Raw genomic sequence first — 19,055 nt, forward strand, 5'->3', positions numbered from 1 at the left:
GTACTTTGTAAACTCCAGGCAGAGAGAGAGGAGGGAGCTGATCTTTCGTAGAACGGATAAGGGTAGCAAGTTTGCAGTAGGGCTTATATGCTGTGTATAGGTTATACTTTTTTAGTATCTTGGCTATTTTTTCAGAAGTGCCTCGGATGTAGGGTATGGTGATGGCATTTTTAAAATCTTGTTGACGAGAGGGACGGGGAATGGAGGAGGAATTGATTATTTTTTTGATACTGTGTTCGCTGTAGCCATTGGAGAGGAAAGTTCTGTGTATGTGGTTAAGCTCAGTAATGAGGGCAGTTCCACTGGAACAAAGATTGTGGGCTCTCTCGGTAAGGGTTTTAATGATGCCATATTGTTGTGAGAGGTGGTGGTGGGAGAGTTTGTGAATGTATCTGCCTGTGTGTGTGGGGGTTTTCTGTATACAGTGAAGGCAAGTGTATCATTAGGCAGGCGCGTGACTAAGGTGTCTAGGAAGGGTAAACAATTGTTCTTTTCCTTTTCCATAGTAAACTGGATTCTTGGATGTAGGCTATTGAGATGACCGAGGAAGGAGTCTAACGTGTCTGGGCCATGAGGCCAAATGGAGAACACATCATCTACATATCTTAGTCAGATAGAAGGTTTGAGTGGGGCTGAGTCTATGGCTCGTTTTTCGAAATCTTCCATATAGAAATTGGCAAGGGGGGGTGAGAGGGGGGGGAACCCATGGCGGTTCCTTCTATCTGCTTGTAGATTTTGTTATTCCAAGAGAAATACCCAGAGTTGATGGCAAAGGAAAAGAGTATTTCTCTTGGAATAACTTGGAATAAAACATGGTCAGGCTTGGCTGACCATGTTTTGGACACCACCCACAGAGCATCATGGAAGAAAACCACCATGCGCCACCACAGCAAATTCAAGAAAGAGAGACTTTTCTTAGAAGCAGCAGCAGCTCTCAGAAACCAACCAAATCTTAACAAATACGGTTGCATTAAGCTTCCGAAGATTTGGGAAACACTCATCACCAGAGGTCCCACCATACATCCCAGGCCACCTACTACTGCCCTTAGAGGGCGCTCCACCTAGATAGGACTTTAGTGTCACCCACATAGTTGGGCTTAGTATTGTAAGTTTTTGTGTGCATGTTACATTAATTGTTTTTGTAATCCCCGTAGATGTCCTAGTGACTAGGACGAAATATAGGAAGTATTAAATTCTAATTTAATTCTTTTTGAGTGTTGTAAAAAATCCATTAAACCTCCAACATAATAATAAATTCTCAACATTTTTTAATATTTGGAAATTAGAAATGGGAAATAGCAGTTTCCCAGAATTCTTGAAAATTTTGTTTTGATATAATATTTACCCCTTCTCTTATTTATTTATGATAAAATGCTGTAATAATTATCTATAAATTTTAGTATATAAGAAAAAAAAGTAAAATTTAATTAGTATTAGATAATAAAAAATAAGACTCAAAGTTTGATGATTGTAAAGAAAAAAAAATTATATTGGTACAACATACAGATAAGTAACATCATGTATTTGTTGAAAAATAACGATCAAGATTAACATAAAAGAAATTCGAAATATGTACTAATGCTGCAAAAAAGAAATTAATCACTTAGTAGTAATTTCTTATCCTTATTGGTAACTGCAGGCCACTTTTAGAGAAACTTTCTCTAATAAAATTGCATTTTACAAGGGTTCTGATAGAAATTCATCTATTGAAAGTTGAGCCACTAAGTCTTCTACTTCTAGTATACGTTCTGTGTGACAAATGGAAACACTGGTTTTTCTTTCTTAAGTGGGCATCATTTGTGCAGGCTTCACTGCTTTTTCATCTTTCCATGCCATTATTATGTTTGTGATAACAATAAAGTTCACTTTTTGATGAGGATGCTTTGTACTGCAATATTTTACAAATATTTGATAATGAGCTAAAAAAATAAACAAATAAATACTGTAATCATTCCATGTACATTTCACTCATTATTAGGAGTAACTGCAATAAAATGTGACATTAGAGTTTACTAATTTCAATTTCACAATACATATGCATGGCACACCTTAAGGGATGGGATGACAATGAACTAAGAGAATACCCAAATCATTTTATTTCTTAGGTGGTGAGAATGGGGAATTTCAGATAGGAAAAGATTATAAAAATTCTCGAATTTCTTGGGAAATATTTTTTTTATTATTCCCGGCAATCAGAAATTTTAAAGTTAAAAATTTTTCCCAATAATTATCAGAAAGAAACCTTAGATGGAATAAATCCCATGGAAGTTAAGAGGATTAATACTACTGTATAAAACCTGAAAAAAAAAAAAAAATATATATATATATATATATATATTTTGGATCCAGTATTGAGAAAAGACTGATGGCAAGGCTTAAGAGAGAAAGAGTGAAAACTATGGTGAGGAAAGCCAAATCAGATGATGAAAAGAAGTTTGTCACAGACTAAAGGAAATACAAGAGAATTTTATGCAGCAAGTAAAAACAAGAATGGTCAAGGAAGAATATCCTTAGTGGATGTGGATGACAGGGAAATATGCAATACATTCTGGGCAGTCCAATTAGCTCCTTGGATATGAAAGGGATAGCAGATTTCAAAATAGAGATAGAAAAGGCAGCTGCATTACAAAAGTTTCATTTGAATATAGTAGTCAGATTGGAGATGGAATATTGGCATGAGTGCTGAATAAAGATTGTACAAGAGAGTTGGTAATGCCTACCTTTGACCAGACTGAATCCTAATAAGTGGAAGGAGAGCAAGATAATTCTAATGTATACAAGTATGGAGCTAGGACTGGTGCAGCAAATTTTATTTATATATTTATTTATTTGTTTATTTGATTATTATTTTTTATAGAATCTATACTTTTAAAGATAAAGTATTTGAAGATTTTTATTACTACTTAACTTTTCTAAACTAATGACAATACCTTTAAAACTTAGAAGTACTCTAGAAAACCAAACAAAAATAACGACAGAAAGGCTGGCTTTCGCAGTTAAGAGGGGTGAAAGGGTGGATGAGATGATTGTGATGGTGGGAACAAATGACCTGCGTGGTGGTGTAAATAGGGCAGTGAGAGATATGAGATTCTTGCTTGAAGTGGTACGAAAGAAGACACAGAGGAGAAAGATAGCGTGTGCATTGCCTAGGTATGATAATGACGAACTGAGCAGAACAGCAGTAATATTGAATGACATAATAGATAGAATGTGTGACAAGAGAGGACTGGAATATGTGGATGCTTGGAGTGCGTTTGAGGACAGAGGAACTGTATGCAAGAGACCGCTTACATTTGAATGAGGAAGGACGTAAGCATCTAGAGAGATGGCAGCAGGGATGGCCTCTTGTGGGAATGAGTACTTGGGAGAAGGGGATGACATCAGGTAACACCGAGCCCAGTGGCGTCTAGAGGGGATAATGCTGGGTATAGAAACAACGGCATTTATATGCTATATACTAATGCCAGGAGTATCCGGAATAAGCGAGAGGAATTGGTGGCGCAGAGAGCATCACCCTGGCCAAAAATTATTGGGATCACTGAGACGTGGTTGACAGAAGAGGTTATAATAACAGGACTAAAAGTCGCTAGGAACAGCATTTTTCAGCAGGATAGGAAGGGAAAATGTGGTGGTGGGGTACTGCCTATGATAAGTGATGACCTATGTCCTCTAAGAGTGGAGACTTTGGAAGGCAGGTTAGACTATAATTTCTATGTATAATTTCTAAAACCTATGTCCTCTAAGAGTGGAGACTTTGGAAGGCAGGTTAGACTATAATAAACTTATTATAGTCTGACCTAGTGAAAAATAAACTTTCAACATCTTTCCAGCTTCTGATATCACTAAATGTTGTTGTTGCTTCTTTTATGTCTCATTTATTTATTTACTATTTACTTTCAATGAAATAAATATTTATTTATTAATAATGGAAATTATCTACAGTAAATCTAACTGGAAATTCAGCATAAACAAAAATATTTTAAAAAACCAACAATAAAATGCTGAACGTTCTCACCTTTTCTCTTTCGCTTTCTACACGTAATTCATTTAACTGCTTTTCTGTTACTGAAAATACAAAAAGAATATTTAACTATATTATAATTTTGAACGATCATGCATGCAACACACACACTTATAATTTTGAGCCTCATAGTTCAAGATTAATTATTTTTTTTAAATCTACAATCATTGAACACAATTTCACAGATACCTCAAAGAATTTTCTCTCTTTACTCATAATATTCAGGCTGGTGCTTTAAAAGCCATACCCTACCTCTAACTACCAAAAAAAAAAAAAAAAAAAAAAAAAAAAAAACACTGATGCTCATGATACCCATAACTCCCTTTCCATGGAAATCAGTAAAATACATCCAAAGAATCCAAAATTGAAAAAGTTTATGACAGTAATTTTTGTTGTGGTTTGGATTATCATACGGGCACATCCATGGAATCCCAGAATATCCACACAACATCTATCACATAGTTAGCATGTCAGAAAAAGGAGAATCCATTCCGTTAATAGGGTAATCAATCTGTCTTCTGGGATGAGTTTGTTTATTATTACAGGTCAGAAAATTTAGCTTTTCTTTTACGAACATTGCTGTTTTTAAAGTAACTATTTTGCTTGTATAATTGGAAAAATGTACGTAGAGTATTAACAAATTTAAAAAAGGTATAGCATAAAATAAAAATTTATTTAAGTTTATTTTTAAGAAAGTTTTCTATAAAATAAAAATAATTATACAGAAAAACAGAAATTTTTTCAAAAGAACTTAGATATTCTAAACTTACAGCTGAGAGAACTGAGACACTTTAATGTCCTAAACCGATTAATTATTTATGACTTGTTGTGACTCTTTTAACAAACCCATGCAAAAAAAATGTTGGAAAAAAATACCATTATCAAATCCTTTTAATCTTCAGAATCATCTGAATCAGTGTCCGAATTGCCATCACTTTCACTTAAACTGATCACAAAAGGTTCGCATAATTCTTTGATAATTCTGTCTCTGTCCCAATACATTTTCCAATGTGGTGACATGAGAGCAATATTTTCCCCAGTGTTTTGAACTGTAATACTTTCAATCGCCTATTCTGAAACCTTAAAAAGTTTCAATATCTCAATATCCCCAGTTACGTTGTGATGGCGAACAAATGAAACTTTTCACTTCTGCCCAAACATACTCAATAGCATTAATATCGCAATGATATGGTGGTAGCCTCAAAGCTAGAAATCTACGCTGTTTGAGCATCATGTTGAATTTAAATAGTTTAGCTGTGGGCGAGTTTTTTTTGACCAAATTAAGCAATTCAATTTTTCGCATATCTGGGGAATGAGAAATGTTATTTGTAGAGAGCCAATCCCTAAGAACTTGCTTCTTATTAGACCAATTTGGAACTTTGTTTAATCAAATAGAGTGGTATGAAGTGTTATCAATTATAACAACAGCATTTTTAGGAAGGTTTAGAATCAGTTTTTCTTCTGCCCACTTTTCGAAGATCGTAGAATTCATTTATCCATGGTAATCTCCAGTAGTTGAATTGGCTTTGTATAGTAAGTTTGAATTCGGTAAAAAACCCATTTCTCCACCCGCACACAAAATTATTATGCACCACGAAGTATTTCCGGTTTGTAGCACTCCACATTCTTCTTTAGACTGCCAACATTTTCCATAAGTTAAATTACTATCAATCCAAGTTTCATCTAGATACAGAATCGGTCTTTTCTCCTCCCTGAAATGTCTTATTGCTCTCAAATACTGCATTCTAGATAAAACAATGTCACTTCGCTCCATGATAAGTTTCCTTTTATTCTGGGACTTTTTAAAACAAAATCCGATTTCATGAAGCATTTTCTTTAAAGTTTCTCTTTTCCAAGGAAAATTAATTTTTTCTTTAAGCACAGGAATCAATTTCGGAACAGTTGGCACTCTTTTCTTGACCATGTAAAATTCGGGAATAGTTCTTCTTATAACATCTACATCAAAATCATTCAAAGCTACGGTTTTGATGGTTTTCTTTCTCTGGCGCTTTTTTTTAGGAGATTTAAATTTTGGCTTACCTTCACCTTTTGATTCCCTATAAATTCTTTTAACAGTTGACCCCGATATGCCCGCAATTGCACTTGCACGTTTTATGACTTGAGAAAGGGGAACAAGGAGGGCCTTCTGACGATTCTTTTTCGCAGAATGTCAGCACATTATTCAATATTCTTTTGCAAGAGCTGCTGAAATGTTTAACAACAGAACTTGTTGACTGTACTGGATCCATCATACAAATTAATAATAAAAAAATAATGCAAAAAAGCAACAACAAAAATCAAGCTACTACTAGTATAGCGATGGACAAGAAAGCATGTGATTTCGCATGTTGGCGACCAATTCGTACATCCTTCATTTCTTTCTCCCCTTCAGCATGAATCGACTATTCTTGGCAAAATGCCAAGGAGAGACCTACAAACGGTGGGCATACTATACTTCTCCTTGAACTAATTAACAGGCAAAGCACTAACAACTGTTTCTGGAAAATCATTCCATTCATTCATTCACCACTCTCCAAGCAAAAAATTAGTCCTCAAACCCCTACTAACTACACTTTTACTCTTTGAAGCCAAATACTGAAACATGCTGAAACATGAAAGCTGACCGAAAAACATGTTTTTCGATCTGCTTTCATGTCCCTGCATTAATCCTATACAACCCTTTAAGTAACTTACTTATCCTCTTTGCACTTCATGGCACATAAGGTCAAGATCCATTTCTTCCAGATACTTTTGTCCTGATCCACCAGTTCGGCTTCTCTCAAGCTCTTTCATCAAGCCAGTCTTCTTTCCTTTTTCATTCTCTTCCAAGTTAATTTAGATCTCCCCTTTTCCATTTTTTCTCTCTGGGATCCATGTCAAAGCCACTACAGGAATCTCTCTGCTATCCATTCTCAGTATGTGCCCAATCCATTTCCATCTGCGTTTTTTTATTGCATCGGTGATGCATTTTTGCATAGAGCTTGTATAAGTCATCATTTGTTATACATTGGGCCTAAAATATGTTTAATATTTTACACAGACATTTTGTTTGAAAACTATTTCATTTAGCTTCCTTCTGTCAGCTTCCATGTCCCTGATCCACCTAATAATACTAATAGTCTTAACACTGCTATTGAAGATCTTTATTTTGGTTTTATTATGGTATATTGAAGATTTCTGTATATTATTTTATTTTCTGAAAGCAGTATTAGCTTTTGTCAGTCTTTGCATTGTATCCCTGTCAGTTCCACCTTCAGAATTGACATTTGTTCCCAAGTATATAAAATTAACTTCTTCTATAGCATGCTGATTGATTAAGTACTGTATTTACTTGAATACAACTTGCACTTTTGCCTCCAAAATTAAAGTTAAAAAATGGTAGTGCAAGATATATGCAGGGATTTTAGGAAACTAAAGTTTTGTTTTTCTGGAAAAAATTAAATTAACATTTATAATTAAATCCTCAGTATTCATTATAATCTATAATGAATACTGAGGATTTAATTTTAAAATGAATGCATTTAAATTTTCTGAAAATTTATCAACATTATTTACAAGATCGCTGCTCACCTTCATCACACAATATATTTGAATCTTTAGTGACAATGCTTCTGTAATTAAATTAAAAAATGGTTACTGTTTGTCCTTTTCATCATTTCGGAATCATAAGATCACTGTGATTTAAAAAAAACTGAAAATGGATGACTTACCAAGAATCTCTACCCAAACAGCGTCGTCTTCGCTCCCATCCAGCACATTAGAAATGCCGTTTTTTTTTTTAAAAAAAAACTCTTGGCAATTATTTCTGGCAAAATTATGTCCCAAGCTCTCAAAATCCAGCTTCACAACAGCCAATACATCCAAAGGCTGTAGACAAGGTGTAAGACAACCAGGAATAATGGCCACATCGGTCTTCACATCCGAAAGTTAATTTAGTATTTTAGGTTCTAAGTGTCAGCAGAAACTAACCCACATGAGTAGTCTGGCTTGAAATAATAAAGCCCCTGATCATTTGTCCCAAACTGTTCTAGTCCAATGTTGAATCATTATAATATCTATCCATCCTTTTTCTTGAACTCTTACATAAATTCCATGGGGAAATTTTCCCTTCGACATGGTTTCCCTTTGAATATTATATAAGGAGGCAACTTTCTTCCATCTGCAGTAATTGTGAGTATGATTGTGCATCGCTGTTTTTCACTATCACACTGATAGTGAAAAACAATGAAAATGAAAATGGTGAAAATTATCACAATGTTCACCATTTTCTGTTATTGCTGTTTGTTTGTGGGACTCGACAACAAATGCAAGCTGACGATTGTTGATTTGAAATGCTGATTCTCTTCAACTGAATTCCAAAATATGTGAAACTGCCTTAACAACACCATCTATTTCTTAAACTTTTAAACTTTTTTTGCATGTGCGAGATACATGTGAATTTCTTTTTTCGTAAAGTAAAATTGGGGCGCGAGATATATGCAAGGGCTAGTTATATTTGAGTAAATACGGTAATTTAAATGTTTCTATATCAGATCTAAGCTTTTTGGCCTATCAACCAACTTCTGTAACTCCCAAATCCTCAATCTATCCTCACAGGCTATAATAAATTTAGTTTAATCCTTTATCCAATATGTAAGCAAACAAAGTTTGTGCCTGAAGTATCTTCAGAACTGAGGCAACTCGTGGTGAAGGTGGACCAAACTCTCATCACTCCTTGTCTTAGCATTAAGGGAAGGGTCACTACCCAGACTAGTTTCAACCTTAATTGAGGTCTCGTCAGAGGGAGCCAGGGTATCACCACCAGAGGTGGTGATACTAAGGTGGAAGCAATGGAGAAGTCATATTTACCTATACGACTTGCCAAAAGGTGTCTCAATGATAAATGCACATAAAATAAACACAAGAAAGATATTTAATTAACCAAATATTTTGGTCTGGAAATAGTTCTTGTAATACCATCCTCAGTGGTATTACAAGAACAGTTTTTAAAAAATACAAGCTAGAATATTAACAATAGATCGTTTAAAATATAACACGCCACGTGATGTTATATCACTAAGTATGAAATGGAATATTTTGAAGTAGACATGATTGAAAAAAAAAAAATAATAAAAATTAATGAATCTTGATTAGACTTTCCCAGATTTTTGATATAGATATACAGTCATTAGATGCATTTATCATTCAATCTTATGTCACAAGTATCCTTAAAACAGCAAAAGGTGTCTCACCTTATTATTAAATTACTCTGGATTTGGAGAAAGACGGAAGTTTTTTTCTACTTGATTTAGATTATAATAAATTTAGTTTAATCCTTTATCCAAGTGTAAGCAAACAAAGTTTGCACCAGAAGTATCTTCAGAACTGACACAACTCGTGGTAAAGGTGGAGCAAGCTCTCATCACTCCTTGTGATGAGAGCTTGGTCGAAACCGGTCTGGGTAGTGACCCTTCCCTTAATGCATAGCATTATACATGTCTGCAAGAAGATGTGCTTTGCATTATGGGAGATACTAAGACGAGGAGTGTTGAGAGCTCGGTCCCCCTTTATCATGAGTTGCCTCAGTCCAGAAGATACTTCAGGAGCAAACTTTGTTTGCTTACACTTGGATAAAGGATTAAACTAAATTTATTATAGTCTAAACCATGTGGGGAAAAAAACTTGCAATATCCTCATAGGCAGCATTCCACAGAAAACTCATCATATTGGTCACTTGCCTGTGGATTGTTTTCCCACATTCCTTCATCCCCAAGAAACCCAGGTGACCAGACCTAAGCATAATAATCAAGATGTGGACATATTAAGGCCTTATAAAGAGGAATAACAACTTCCTCATCTGTATACTTGCTAGTGTGTTCTTCAGCTAATCCTAGGAGATACCTTGGCAACATCAGCAATACACCCTGTAAACTTCAAATCTACATTTCTCACATTAAACTGACACTCATTATCTTTTGGTCATATTGGCAGCCTATTTGTATCATCCTGCAAGCTCTCCACATCACAATGATTAACTATTACTCTACCCAATTTGATAATTACTGCTTGTAATATCTTTGTGTGTGATTGTGTGGTTGAGTGATTTATTTTATATATTTATACCATGTACTATTTAGTATTATTTTTTTTAATATATTTATACTATGTACAACAGACAAATTGTGTTATTTATGGTGACGATGCAAATGAGAACAATGACAGCCAAGACATTGTTGTGCAAGGGACTATTTTGTGAAATGTTGTGTGTGTGTGTGTGTGTGTGCGCGCGTGCGTGCTTGCTATATATATATATCCACTGCCAAGAGAAAATGGATTGTAGTATGAGAATGATAGTGGAGAGAGTGAGTGTCATAGATGTTTTATGAGTCAGAAATGCAAAACTTGTTGGAAGCAAGAAAATGAAGTAGCAGAAGTCGGTGCTGAAAGCTGTGAAACTGAAAGTACTGGAGTGAATTAAGTTCCAGATTTAAAGAATGGTGAAAGAGAGAGTATAAATGAGGTGATTGAAAGTAGTGGTAAGATAGTGTATGCAAAAGTTAAACCAACAGACTAAAATAACAGGCACCATAGATAACGAGGATGAAAGCAACTGACCCAGTGCAAACAGAAAAGAGCAGTGAGAAAACTCAGGATATGAGAGTGGAGTTGGTGAAGACAAGACAACAGATAAGGAAACTGCAGAGTAAAATGAGGAGATTAAGAAGCATGTGTGGAAGGAAGAAGTAGGCTGGAATAAAAGATGGCAATGTAAAGGAGGTGTTCAATGATTCAAGAATGACATGTATGGGGATTCAGTTATTAGAGATGTGTGGTAAATGAGAATGTAAATAAAGTATATGAGAAAAAGGAGAGCAAGAGAGTTAGTAGTAGGCACAAATGATCTGGATGGCAACAAGGAGTGTAAAAGATAACAGTGTGGTAGGAAAGGAGGTAGTCAGCGTGCTGCCCAAGTATGATAGTGATGAGATGACATGGAAGTGAGGATTATGAATGGGATGCTAGCTGTGTGAAGCGAAAGGAATTCTTTTGTGAATGTGTGGGATGAATTTGAGGAATGGATGAAGCTGAATAAAAGAGACTGAATGCATTTGAATGGATATGGTGTGGGTCAGCTGGAGAAACTGTTGCTGCAATGACCAAAGTGAATGGAAGACCTGAGGAAGCAAGAGATGATAAGGAACAGCAGGTAAGTCGAGTAGGAGAGACAGGAAGAGTGATGATGTATACAAAAGTGGAGATATGTGTGTATAATGAAGGATTGAGATGATCTGAGATATGATGGAAACAAACAGGTCTGAGGAGTGGGCTTGGGGAGGCTTATTATAGAACCAGAATTAAGCTAGTATGTAAGTTTGCAAATATTGAAAATGAAGAAAATAAAATTGTAGCATTAATAGAGCATATTGGAATACACAAAATTGTTGGAATAAGTGAGACATGGTTAGACGAGGATAACATTCTGACAGGATAGAGAAAGATGGATATGATGTTTTTCACGAGGATAGGCAAGACAGAAGGGGTGGGGTACTGTAAACGGTAGAATAGGAGTTATCTCCAATGAAGATGGAGATGAAAATAGTGAACAGGGACTTTGAAGCAGTATCATGTGATGTGTAGGCGAACCAAATGAAGTATTTAGTTGGGCGTTACTATAGACATGGTAAAGCGGAGGGCAGCTAGAAGGAAATGTATAGGCAAATCAGTCAAGCTATTAAGAAAAGGTGATTATTATGGATGATTTTAATTACAGTAATATGGAATGGAATGAAGAGACAGCATCTTTTTTGCAGGCCAACTACTTTAGGCAGTACATGACAGAGGGTAAACACAGATCAAGGATCTTGTATTTGATTATCTCATAAGAGGATGTTATTGTAAATGAGGTAGTGAATCTCCCTCTGCTTGGTGAGAATGACCATGAGGTGATTACTTGGGTGGCAGCCAGTCATATGAGGACTTCTGTGAGAAAAAGATACATGTGGAACTATAAGACTAGTGATTAGGACAAGCTCAGGAGACAGCTTGCAGCCATATCATGGAATGAAGAATTGGAAGGAAAGGAGATCAATGCTGCTTGGGAGCTGTTCAGGAACTGCCTGGCAGAGACAATGTCTGATTGCATTCCAAAGATCAAGAGGTTGAATAAAGTGATATGAAATGGATGAATGAAGAGGTGAAACATGGAATTTGGAAGAAGGCATTAAGAAGGCAGCATAAGATGAGTGGTGGTGATTGTCAGTAGTATGAGTGCAAAGAGCAAGCATGAGAGGTAAGAGTGGTAACAGTTTTTTTGCACGGTAAGAGTAGAAAAAGTGCAGTACGAACACAGTTAGCTGCTAATGAGACCAAAAGGAATCCTACAGAGTCTTTTGATACATGGCCAGTAGAAGAAAAAATGATAATGGAAGGATGATAATGATTTGAAAGAATGGTAGAACGATTACCACTGAAGAGAATAAAGCAGAGATGTTGAATGAGCAGTTCATAAAGGTATTTCATCCTCGTGAACATAAGATCATGCATAACTTGAGAGCAGTGGGAAAGGAGGAGCAGATATATGAGGATTTCAGTAAACTTGATGTCAATAAAGCTGTAGGACTTGATGGTTTATCACCGAATGTCTTGAGATAATGATCCAGGGAGTTAACAACAGCTTTAACTTAACCTCTTTAACTTGAGTTTTAGACTTATCCAAGTTCCAAAGAAATGGAAAGAAGGCAAAATTATTCTGCTTTATAACTGGGGTGATAAGACTAAGGCTTCAAATTACATTATAGATCAATCTGTTTGTCTGGAGTTGTGGTAAAGATGTAAGAGAGGCTAGTGAGAACACCAGTATTCAGAATTCAGCTGATTACAACAACATTCTTTTTGTGAGACAGCATGGGTTGCTAACCATGTCTACTTACTGTAATAAGACAACAGGCACATTGGACTAAAGGGGGAGGCCTATACAGTTGTATACTTACATTTTGCTGAAGCTTTTGATAGATTGCCACATAATAAGATTGTAATTAAACTGGAACAGATGGGGTTGGATAGTAGATTAATGCACTGGACTAGAGATGGACTGTCTGATATGTAGCAGCAAATTGTGTATGAGATATCAATAACCCAGAGGAGGAAGGTCATTGGTGTGCCCCAGAGGTCTGTTTTCAGTCCATTGCTGTTTAATTTGTATCTAGGATACAAATTAAACAACAATGGGGGCTTGAATGAGAGAGGGGCTTGAATAATGATACAGTTTCCATTCATACTGAAGAATTTATGGAGACACAACACACATTATAATAATTACTTTACTTAACATTAAAAAAGTAACATTCGATGTTTCGACTTCTGTAGATCATCATCAGGAAAACATTCGTAAGTACATGATACAAATTACATGACACTACACTACAAAAGTAAGGCGAATCTAAATGTTGGTTAATCATTTACCCCAGCCTAACCTCTGATGAAAAAAAAACAAAAAAACTACATTAAACAATTTCTAAAGTCCTCTTGTATTAAGATTTTGTTCTGTTTGGTCTTGTTCTGGATGCTATACAGATTGAAGATGGGTTCTCCAAATTTTTGGAATAATAAATCCATCATTCTTGTTCAGATTTGGTTGATGCTTCAGCATTTCACAGGCTTCTTTGAATTTTCTTTCAAAACTAGGTTTTGATGCGATATAGGGATTGGTGCGTTTCAAGTCAATTTAAATATGCCATTTGTGTTCATCTTTTCTAATTGGGATGGTGTAACCTATGTAAGTTAGGTTACAGGTACATTGAATTTTGTTGCCCCCACCCCTGAGTGGGCAAGGTATGGAAGATGATCTTTGGAGGAGCTAAGTAAATTTCTTAATTTTGCTGGGGGTTTGAAGGTTGTCTTAATATTGTATTTAAGTAGCAGTGTTCTGTCTATTTTTTTCAAAATGCTGCTAATGTATGCTATGGCATTCTTGCAATCTTTTTTGTTTTTAATGGCACTTTTATGGAGGATCTTGTGAACTGAATTTTGTTGTAGCCATTTTTTTACAAATGTTTGGTTAATAATTTCAAATTCTTGGTTCAGAGCTTATTCATTGGAGCAGCCAATCATCTACAAGCGAAGCTAGAAGCAATGATCTGCCAGCAGACCCTGAACAAATTATCAACAAATCCATACAATCTTAATGAAGAAGAGATCTCACTATTGAAAAAAGGCCAAAACTATGCCATTGCACCAAAGTGAGTTAACAAATTAGATTTTATTTATCACACTGAAAGATGTCTAAAATCCCTCCCCTCCAATATAGCCGACAAAATACAAATGGAAACATATTACATATTAAACTCCAATAAACAACTAAGTTGCAACCTAACCAGAGCAGAAAAATTGGCCCTTAAATCTTTAAAAAACAACCGAGACACTGTTATTACAAAAGCAGATAAAAGCAATGCTGTTATCCTTGAATGCACAGCTTACCTAGAAAAAATGAACCAAATGGTATCTGACACAACATGTACCAAATGGTGAACTGCAACCCTACAAACTACATCAAAAAGAAAACAACAGAATTAATCAAAATGGTGATCATGTGTCCAGAGGAAACAACCAAAAAACTAATACAGCATTATGTTGTTATTATTATTATATCCCAGAATTTATGTCTTGCCAAAAATACACAAAATAAACACACCACTACTACTGATAGTTAAAGGAATTAACAGCCCTAATTATCACTTAGCCAAGAAACTAGTGGCTACTCAAGGAGTTCCACTCCTACATAAAAAATACGCAATACCTCATAAACAAAATTAAAAATATCACACTCAACGATAAAGATTTATTAGTCAGCTTTGACATAACTGCCCTTTCCACTAATGCCAATAATACCATGCTTCTCTTACAGAACATATTTCCACCAAGTATCATGGTCTTATCTGCCCACGTACTCCACTCTGGGAATTTAGTGTGGCAAAATAATTTTTACCTGCAAAAAGAAGGTACAGCCATGCTCCCCCCCCAACAGCTAACTTTTTCATGGAAGACTAATGTCACTTTTATCGCTAATGGAAGACTAATATCACATGGAAGACTTTAATGTCACTAACTGCCTTTTTCACTAATGTCAATGATACCATTCTTCTCTTACAGAACATATTTCCACCCAGTATCATGGCCCTATCTGCCCACGAACTCCACTCTGGGAATTTCGCGTGGCAAAATAATTTTTACCTACAAAAAGAAGGTACAGCCATGGGCTCACCACTCCCCCCCCCCCCATCCCCAACAGCTAACTTTTAGATGCAAGATTTTGAGCAATGAGCTCTCGATTCAGCTAGCCTAAAGCCCAAAGTCTGGCTTAGATATGTGCATGATATTTTTGCCGTTTGGCCTCCACGGCTAAGCCACCTGAACAAACAACACAAATATATCCAATTCACCATCGAGATCAAAAACAATACCTCTCTTCCTTTTCTAGACACACGTCTTCCCTCAGGCCACCTCTCCTTCACAGTCTCCCTCCCAGAAGCCTGCACACACAGGCCAATACATACATAAAAATTCATATCACCATCCAACACAAAAAATAGGAGTCATCAATATCCTCAAACAAAGAGCCCTAACAATATGCTCCAACGAACAAGCTCTGAACCAAGAATTGTAAATTATTAACCAAACATTTGTAAAAAAAAAAGGCCACAATAAGAATAACAGTTCACAAGATACTCCATAAAAATGCAATTAAAAATAAAAAATTAAAAAGGTTGCAAAACATTAAATAAATTCCTTAGCCACTGAAAACAAACAAAACAAACATATACAATTCATCATCGAGATCGAAAACAACAACTCTTTTCATATTATGACCTTTTTCTTGACCACTAGTATTAATAAGTTAAAGACTTGATTCTGTATGTTAGTCAAGTAAATAATAGTTTAATATCCGACGTTTCACTGACTAATATCTGTCAGCATTTTCAAAGGATACACTGGTAAGCAATAGAAAGTAACAAAAACTAGGAAACTAACCGACAATTCTAAAATTTATATAAAGTTATCACTGTGCATGATAACAATACACGTGTCGCAAGTACAACATTTTATTTGTTGAGATATTTACTGTAATTTTCATGAAAGTTCATTTCTTTTTGGTTAAATGATCTGATTAGAGTTTTCAATATATCTGGTAAGATTAGGCCTTGATTCTTATTTAAGTTACCAGTTAAATGGGCAACTGTAGCAGCTTCTTTGAATGTTCTGGAATGGTAGTTCTCTTCTATGTAGGGCATATGACTCATATCCCATTCAATATTATGGTTGGTAGAGGCAAAGTGGGAGGAAAGAACTGATATAACTTGTCTGTTATTCCTTACATAGCCTATGTGTTCTTTCTTTCTTGTTTCAAAACTTCTAGATGTCTGTCTGATGTAATTGATACCGCATGAACAGGGTATGCTATAAACTCCAGAGTATTTGTAGAAAGGATGGCTATCTTTCGGTGATCTTATAAACTTTTGAATGGTCTCAATAGGTTTGACGGTTACTCTGATATTATATGGTTTTAGAAGAAGAGCTAATTTTTTGGATATGGTACTAACAAATGGAATTGTTATAGAGCTGATGTATTGGGTTTCATCTCGTTGTCTTTGCGGTATGTCATTAAAGAGAATTTTGTTGATGATTCTTGTAAGGTAGCCATTTAGGGATAGATCGCTGGATATTTTCATTAATTCTTCTTGTAAGTCACCAGGGTCTGTGGTACACTGTATAGCTCTTTTTTTGAGCATATGGATAATGCTGAGTTTCTGGGATATGTGGTGAGACAAGTCGAAATGGAGGTAGCGTTCAGTGTTAGTAGGTTTTCTATATATCTACAGGTTGATGCTATTGTCAGTTTGTTTCTTAATAAGGACGTCTAGGAATGGAAGTTTATTATCTTTTTCTAGTTCCAATGTGAACTTGATAGTGTTGTGGAAGCCATTAATTTTGTTTAGATAATCTATTAGTTCTTTTTTGTGATTCCAATTTGTGGTTTAAGAGTAATTTGGAATAAAATTTGAGTTTCCAAATTTTCTAAGAATAGGTCGGCACAAGAAGGAGAGAGGGCTACCCATGGCTAATCCTGTAAGTTGTTTGTCGTAGGTTTTTTTACCATGTAAAATAATTCGAAGTTAAGCAATGCTTGAACAACTTGGTGATGTTTGGTGGGAACAAGTTTTCTAAGATGGCGATGACTTCTGAAACTGGGATATTTGTGAATAGAGATGTGACATCCAGGCTAGCCATAATATTATCTTCAGAGATATGGATTTTTTTTTTTTTTAATTTCTCCAAGAAATGTTGGGAGTTCTTGATATAAGAATCCATGTTGTGAATGTGTTCTTGTAACATTTTAGCTAGATATTTTGATAGATTGTAAGTAGGAGAATGGATATCATCTACTATTGGACGTAATGGTGTACCTTCTTTATGGATTTTGGGAACACCATATAGTCTTGGAGTTAACGGATGCATAGATTTTAGTTTTTTGATTAAGTCCACAGGCCAGTTGGTCATATCACATAATAGTTCATTGGTATCAAGATGGTTTTTGTGAGTAGGATCTGTGTTAAGAACATCATAGACAGATGTGTCCGATAATAGATTATCGATCTTTTTCTTCATATTCCTGGTATTTAAGACGACAGTATTGTTGCCCTTGTCTGCTCTCAGTATAATGATTTCTTTGTCGTTCTTTAATTTCAGTAATACTTTTCTTTCCATAGTGCTAGAGTTGGTGTGAGAATATCTAGAGGGAGCGGAGAGGATTACGCTGCTTTTTAATCTTAAGTCATTGACTATTGTGAGTGGAAATAATGAGAAGGCTTTCTCTAAGTTGCAGATAAAGTCCATTTTTGGAATAGTAGTTGATTTTAAGGCAAAATTGAATCCTTTTTTGAGAATAGAAATCTCTGGTTTTGTTAAGATGTGATTAGATTGGTTCACAATGACTTGGTTGTCTGGTAGGGAAGGTTTAGAGTTGATGTGATTATCATATGGTGCGTTAAATTTTTTAATTTGTGTCTTTTTACTTTGATTGAAAGTTTTTGTATAACTTTTTTGAATCATGTTGTCCAAAAGTTGCCAAGTTTCTTCATCTAGAATATTAGAAACGTCTGTGATTAAGTCATAGCATTGAGAGTCAATTTGGTTGAGTATGAATCTCGAATGACAAATTCCTTCTCTAAGTTGAGCGAATACTGTATTGAGGTAAATGATATTTGCCTTTTTTTTACTTAAAAAGTTGTTTTAGGCGAAGAAATTTTGGTATAACGTTGTTGTCAAGACACCTTTTTAAGAATGTCAAATGGTTCAAATACCTAGCCTTTTTACATTTTAAACTTTCAAGATTGTGTACCTTTCGTTTTGTGATTTCATCGATTCTATTCATATTATGACCTTTTACTTGACCACTAGTATTAATAAATTAAAGACTTGATTCTGTATATTAGTCTAGTAAATAATAGTTTAACATCTGACGTTTCACTGACTAATATCTATAATATCTAATATAATATCTGACTAATAGGATACACATAGGACAAGGTATTTGCACAAGACAGCTTAAACAAGTGGGGAAGATCACCTACACCCCAATGTGTCTGTGGGGCTATAAACCAAACCAAACCATCTGGCATATTCTGGAGGACTGCAGCATAAGAGCCTACCCTAGTGATCTGAGAGACTTTTTTTTTTTGAAGCAGATCCTTCAGCTCTTGAATGGCTAGTTGAATTAGGTTTAAAATTTTAAAGACTTTTTTACCTGATATTTGTATATGTACACTACCTGTCTCATTTTTATTGGCTGGACGAATATGTATTAATATATTTTGATGTTATTTGTCATTTTTATGCCATACGCTAAATAAATAGACTCCATGGAGATCTAATAATAATATTTCTCTTCAGATTACTTTCCATGTCATCATCAATTTGCTGATATGTATCCACCCTCAAGAAATGTTTAGGCTACTATGACAGGCACTACATGATTACATTTACTTTATTATTTATTTAT

The 19,055-nt window shown here is 35.2% G+C and overlaps 1 protein-coding gene across 2 annotated transcripts in view; it reads right to left on the minus strand.

The window, feature by feature from the left end:
• LOC150096468 (uncharacterized) overlaps positions 1 to 19,055 on the minus strand; it is a 470,709-nt gene that overhangs the window by 360,537 nt on the left and 91,117 nt on the right. For both annotated transcript variants that reach the window (XM_090407965.1, XM_090407964.1), the window contains exon 4: positions 4,016 to 4,065. In XM_090407965.1, coding sequence (XP_090264091.1) covers positions 4,016 to 4,065 — 50 coding nt within the window. The remainder of the gene's footprint in view (positions 1 to 4,015; positions 4,066 to 19,055) is intronic.

This window comes from Typopeltis vanoorti, chromosome 18 (assembly GCF_054136105.1).
Source record: "Typopeltis vanoorti isolate ZY-2024b chromosome 18, IOZ_Tvanoo_1.0, whole genome shotgun sequence".
Lineage (NCBI taxonomy): Eukaryota > Metazoa > Arthropoda > Arachnida > Uropygi > Thelyphonidae > Typopeltis > Typopeltis vanoorti.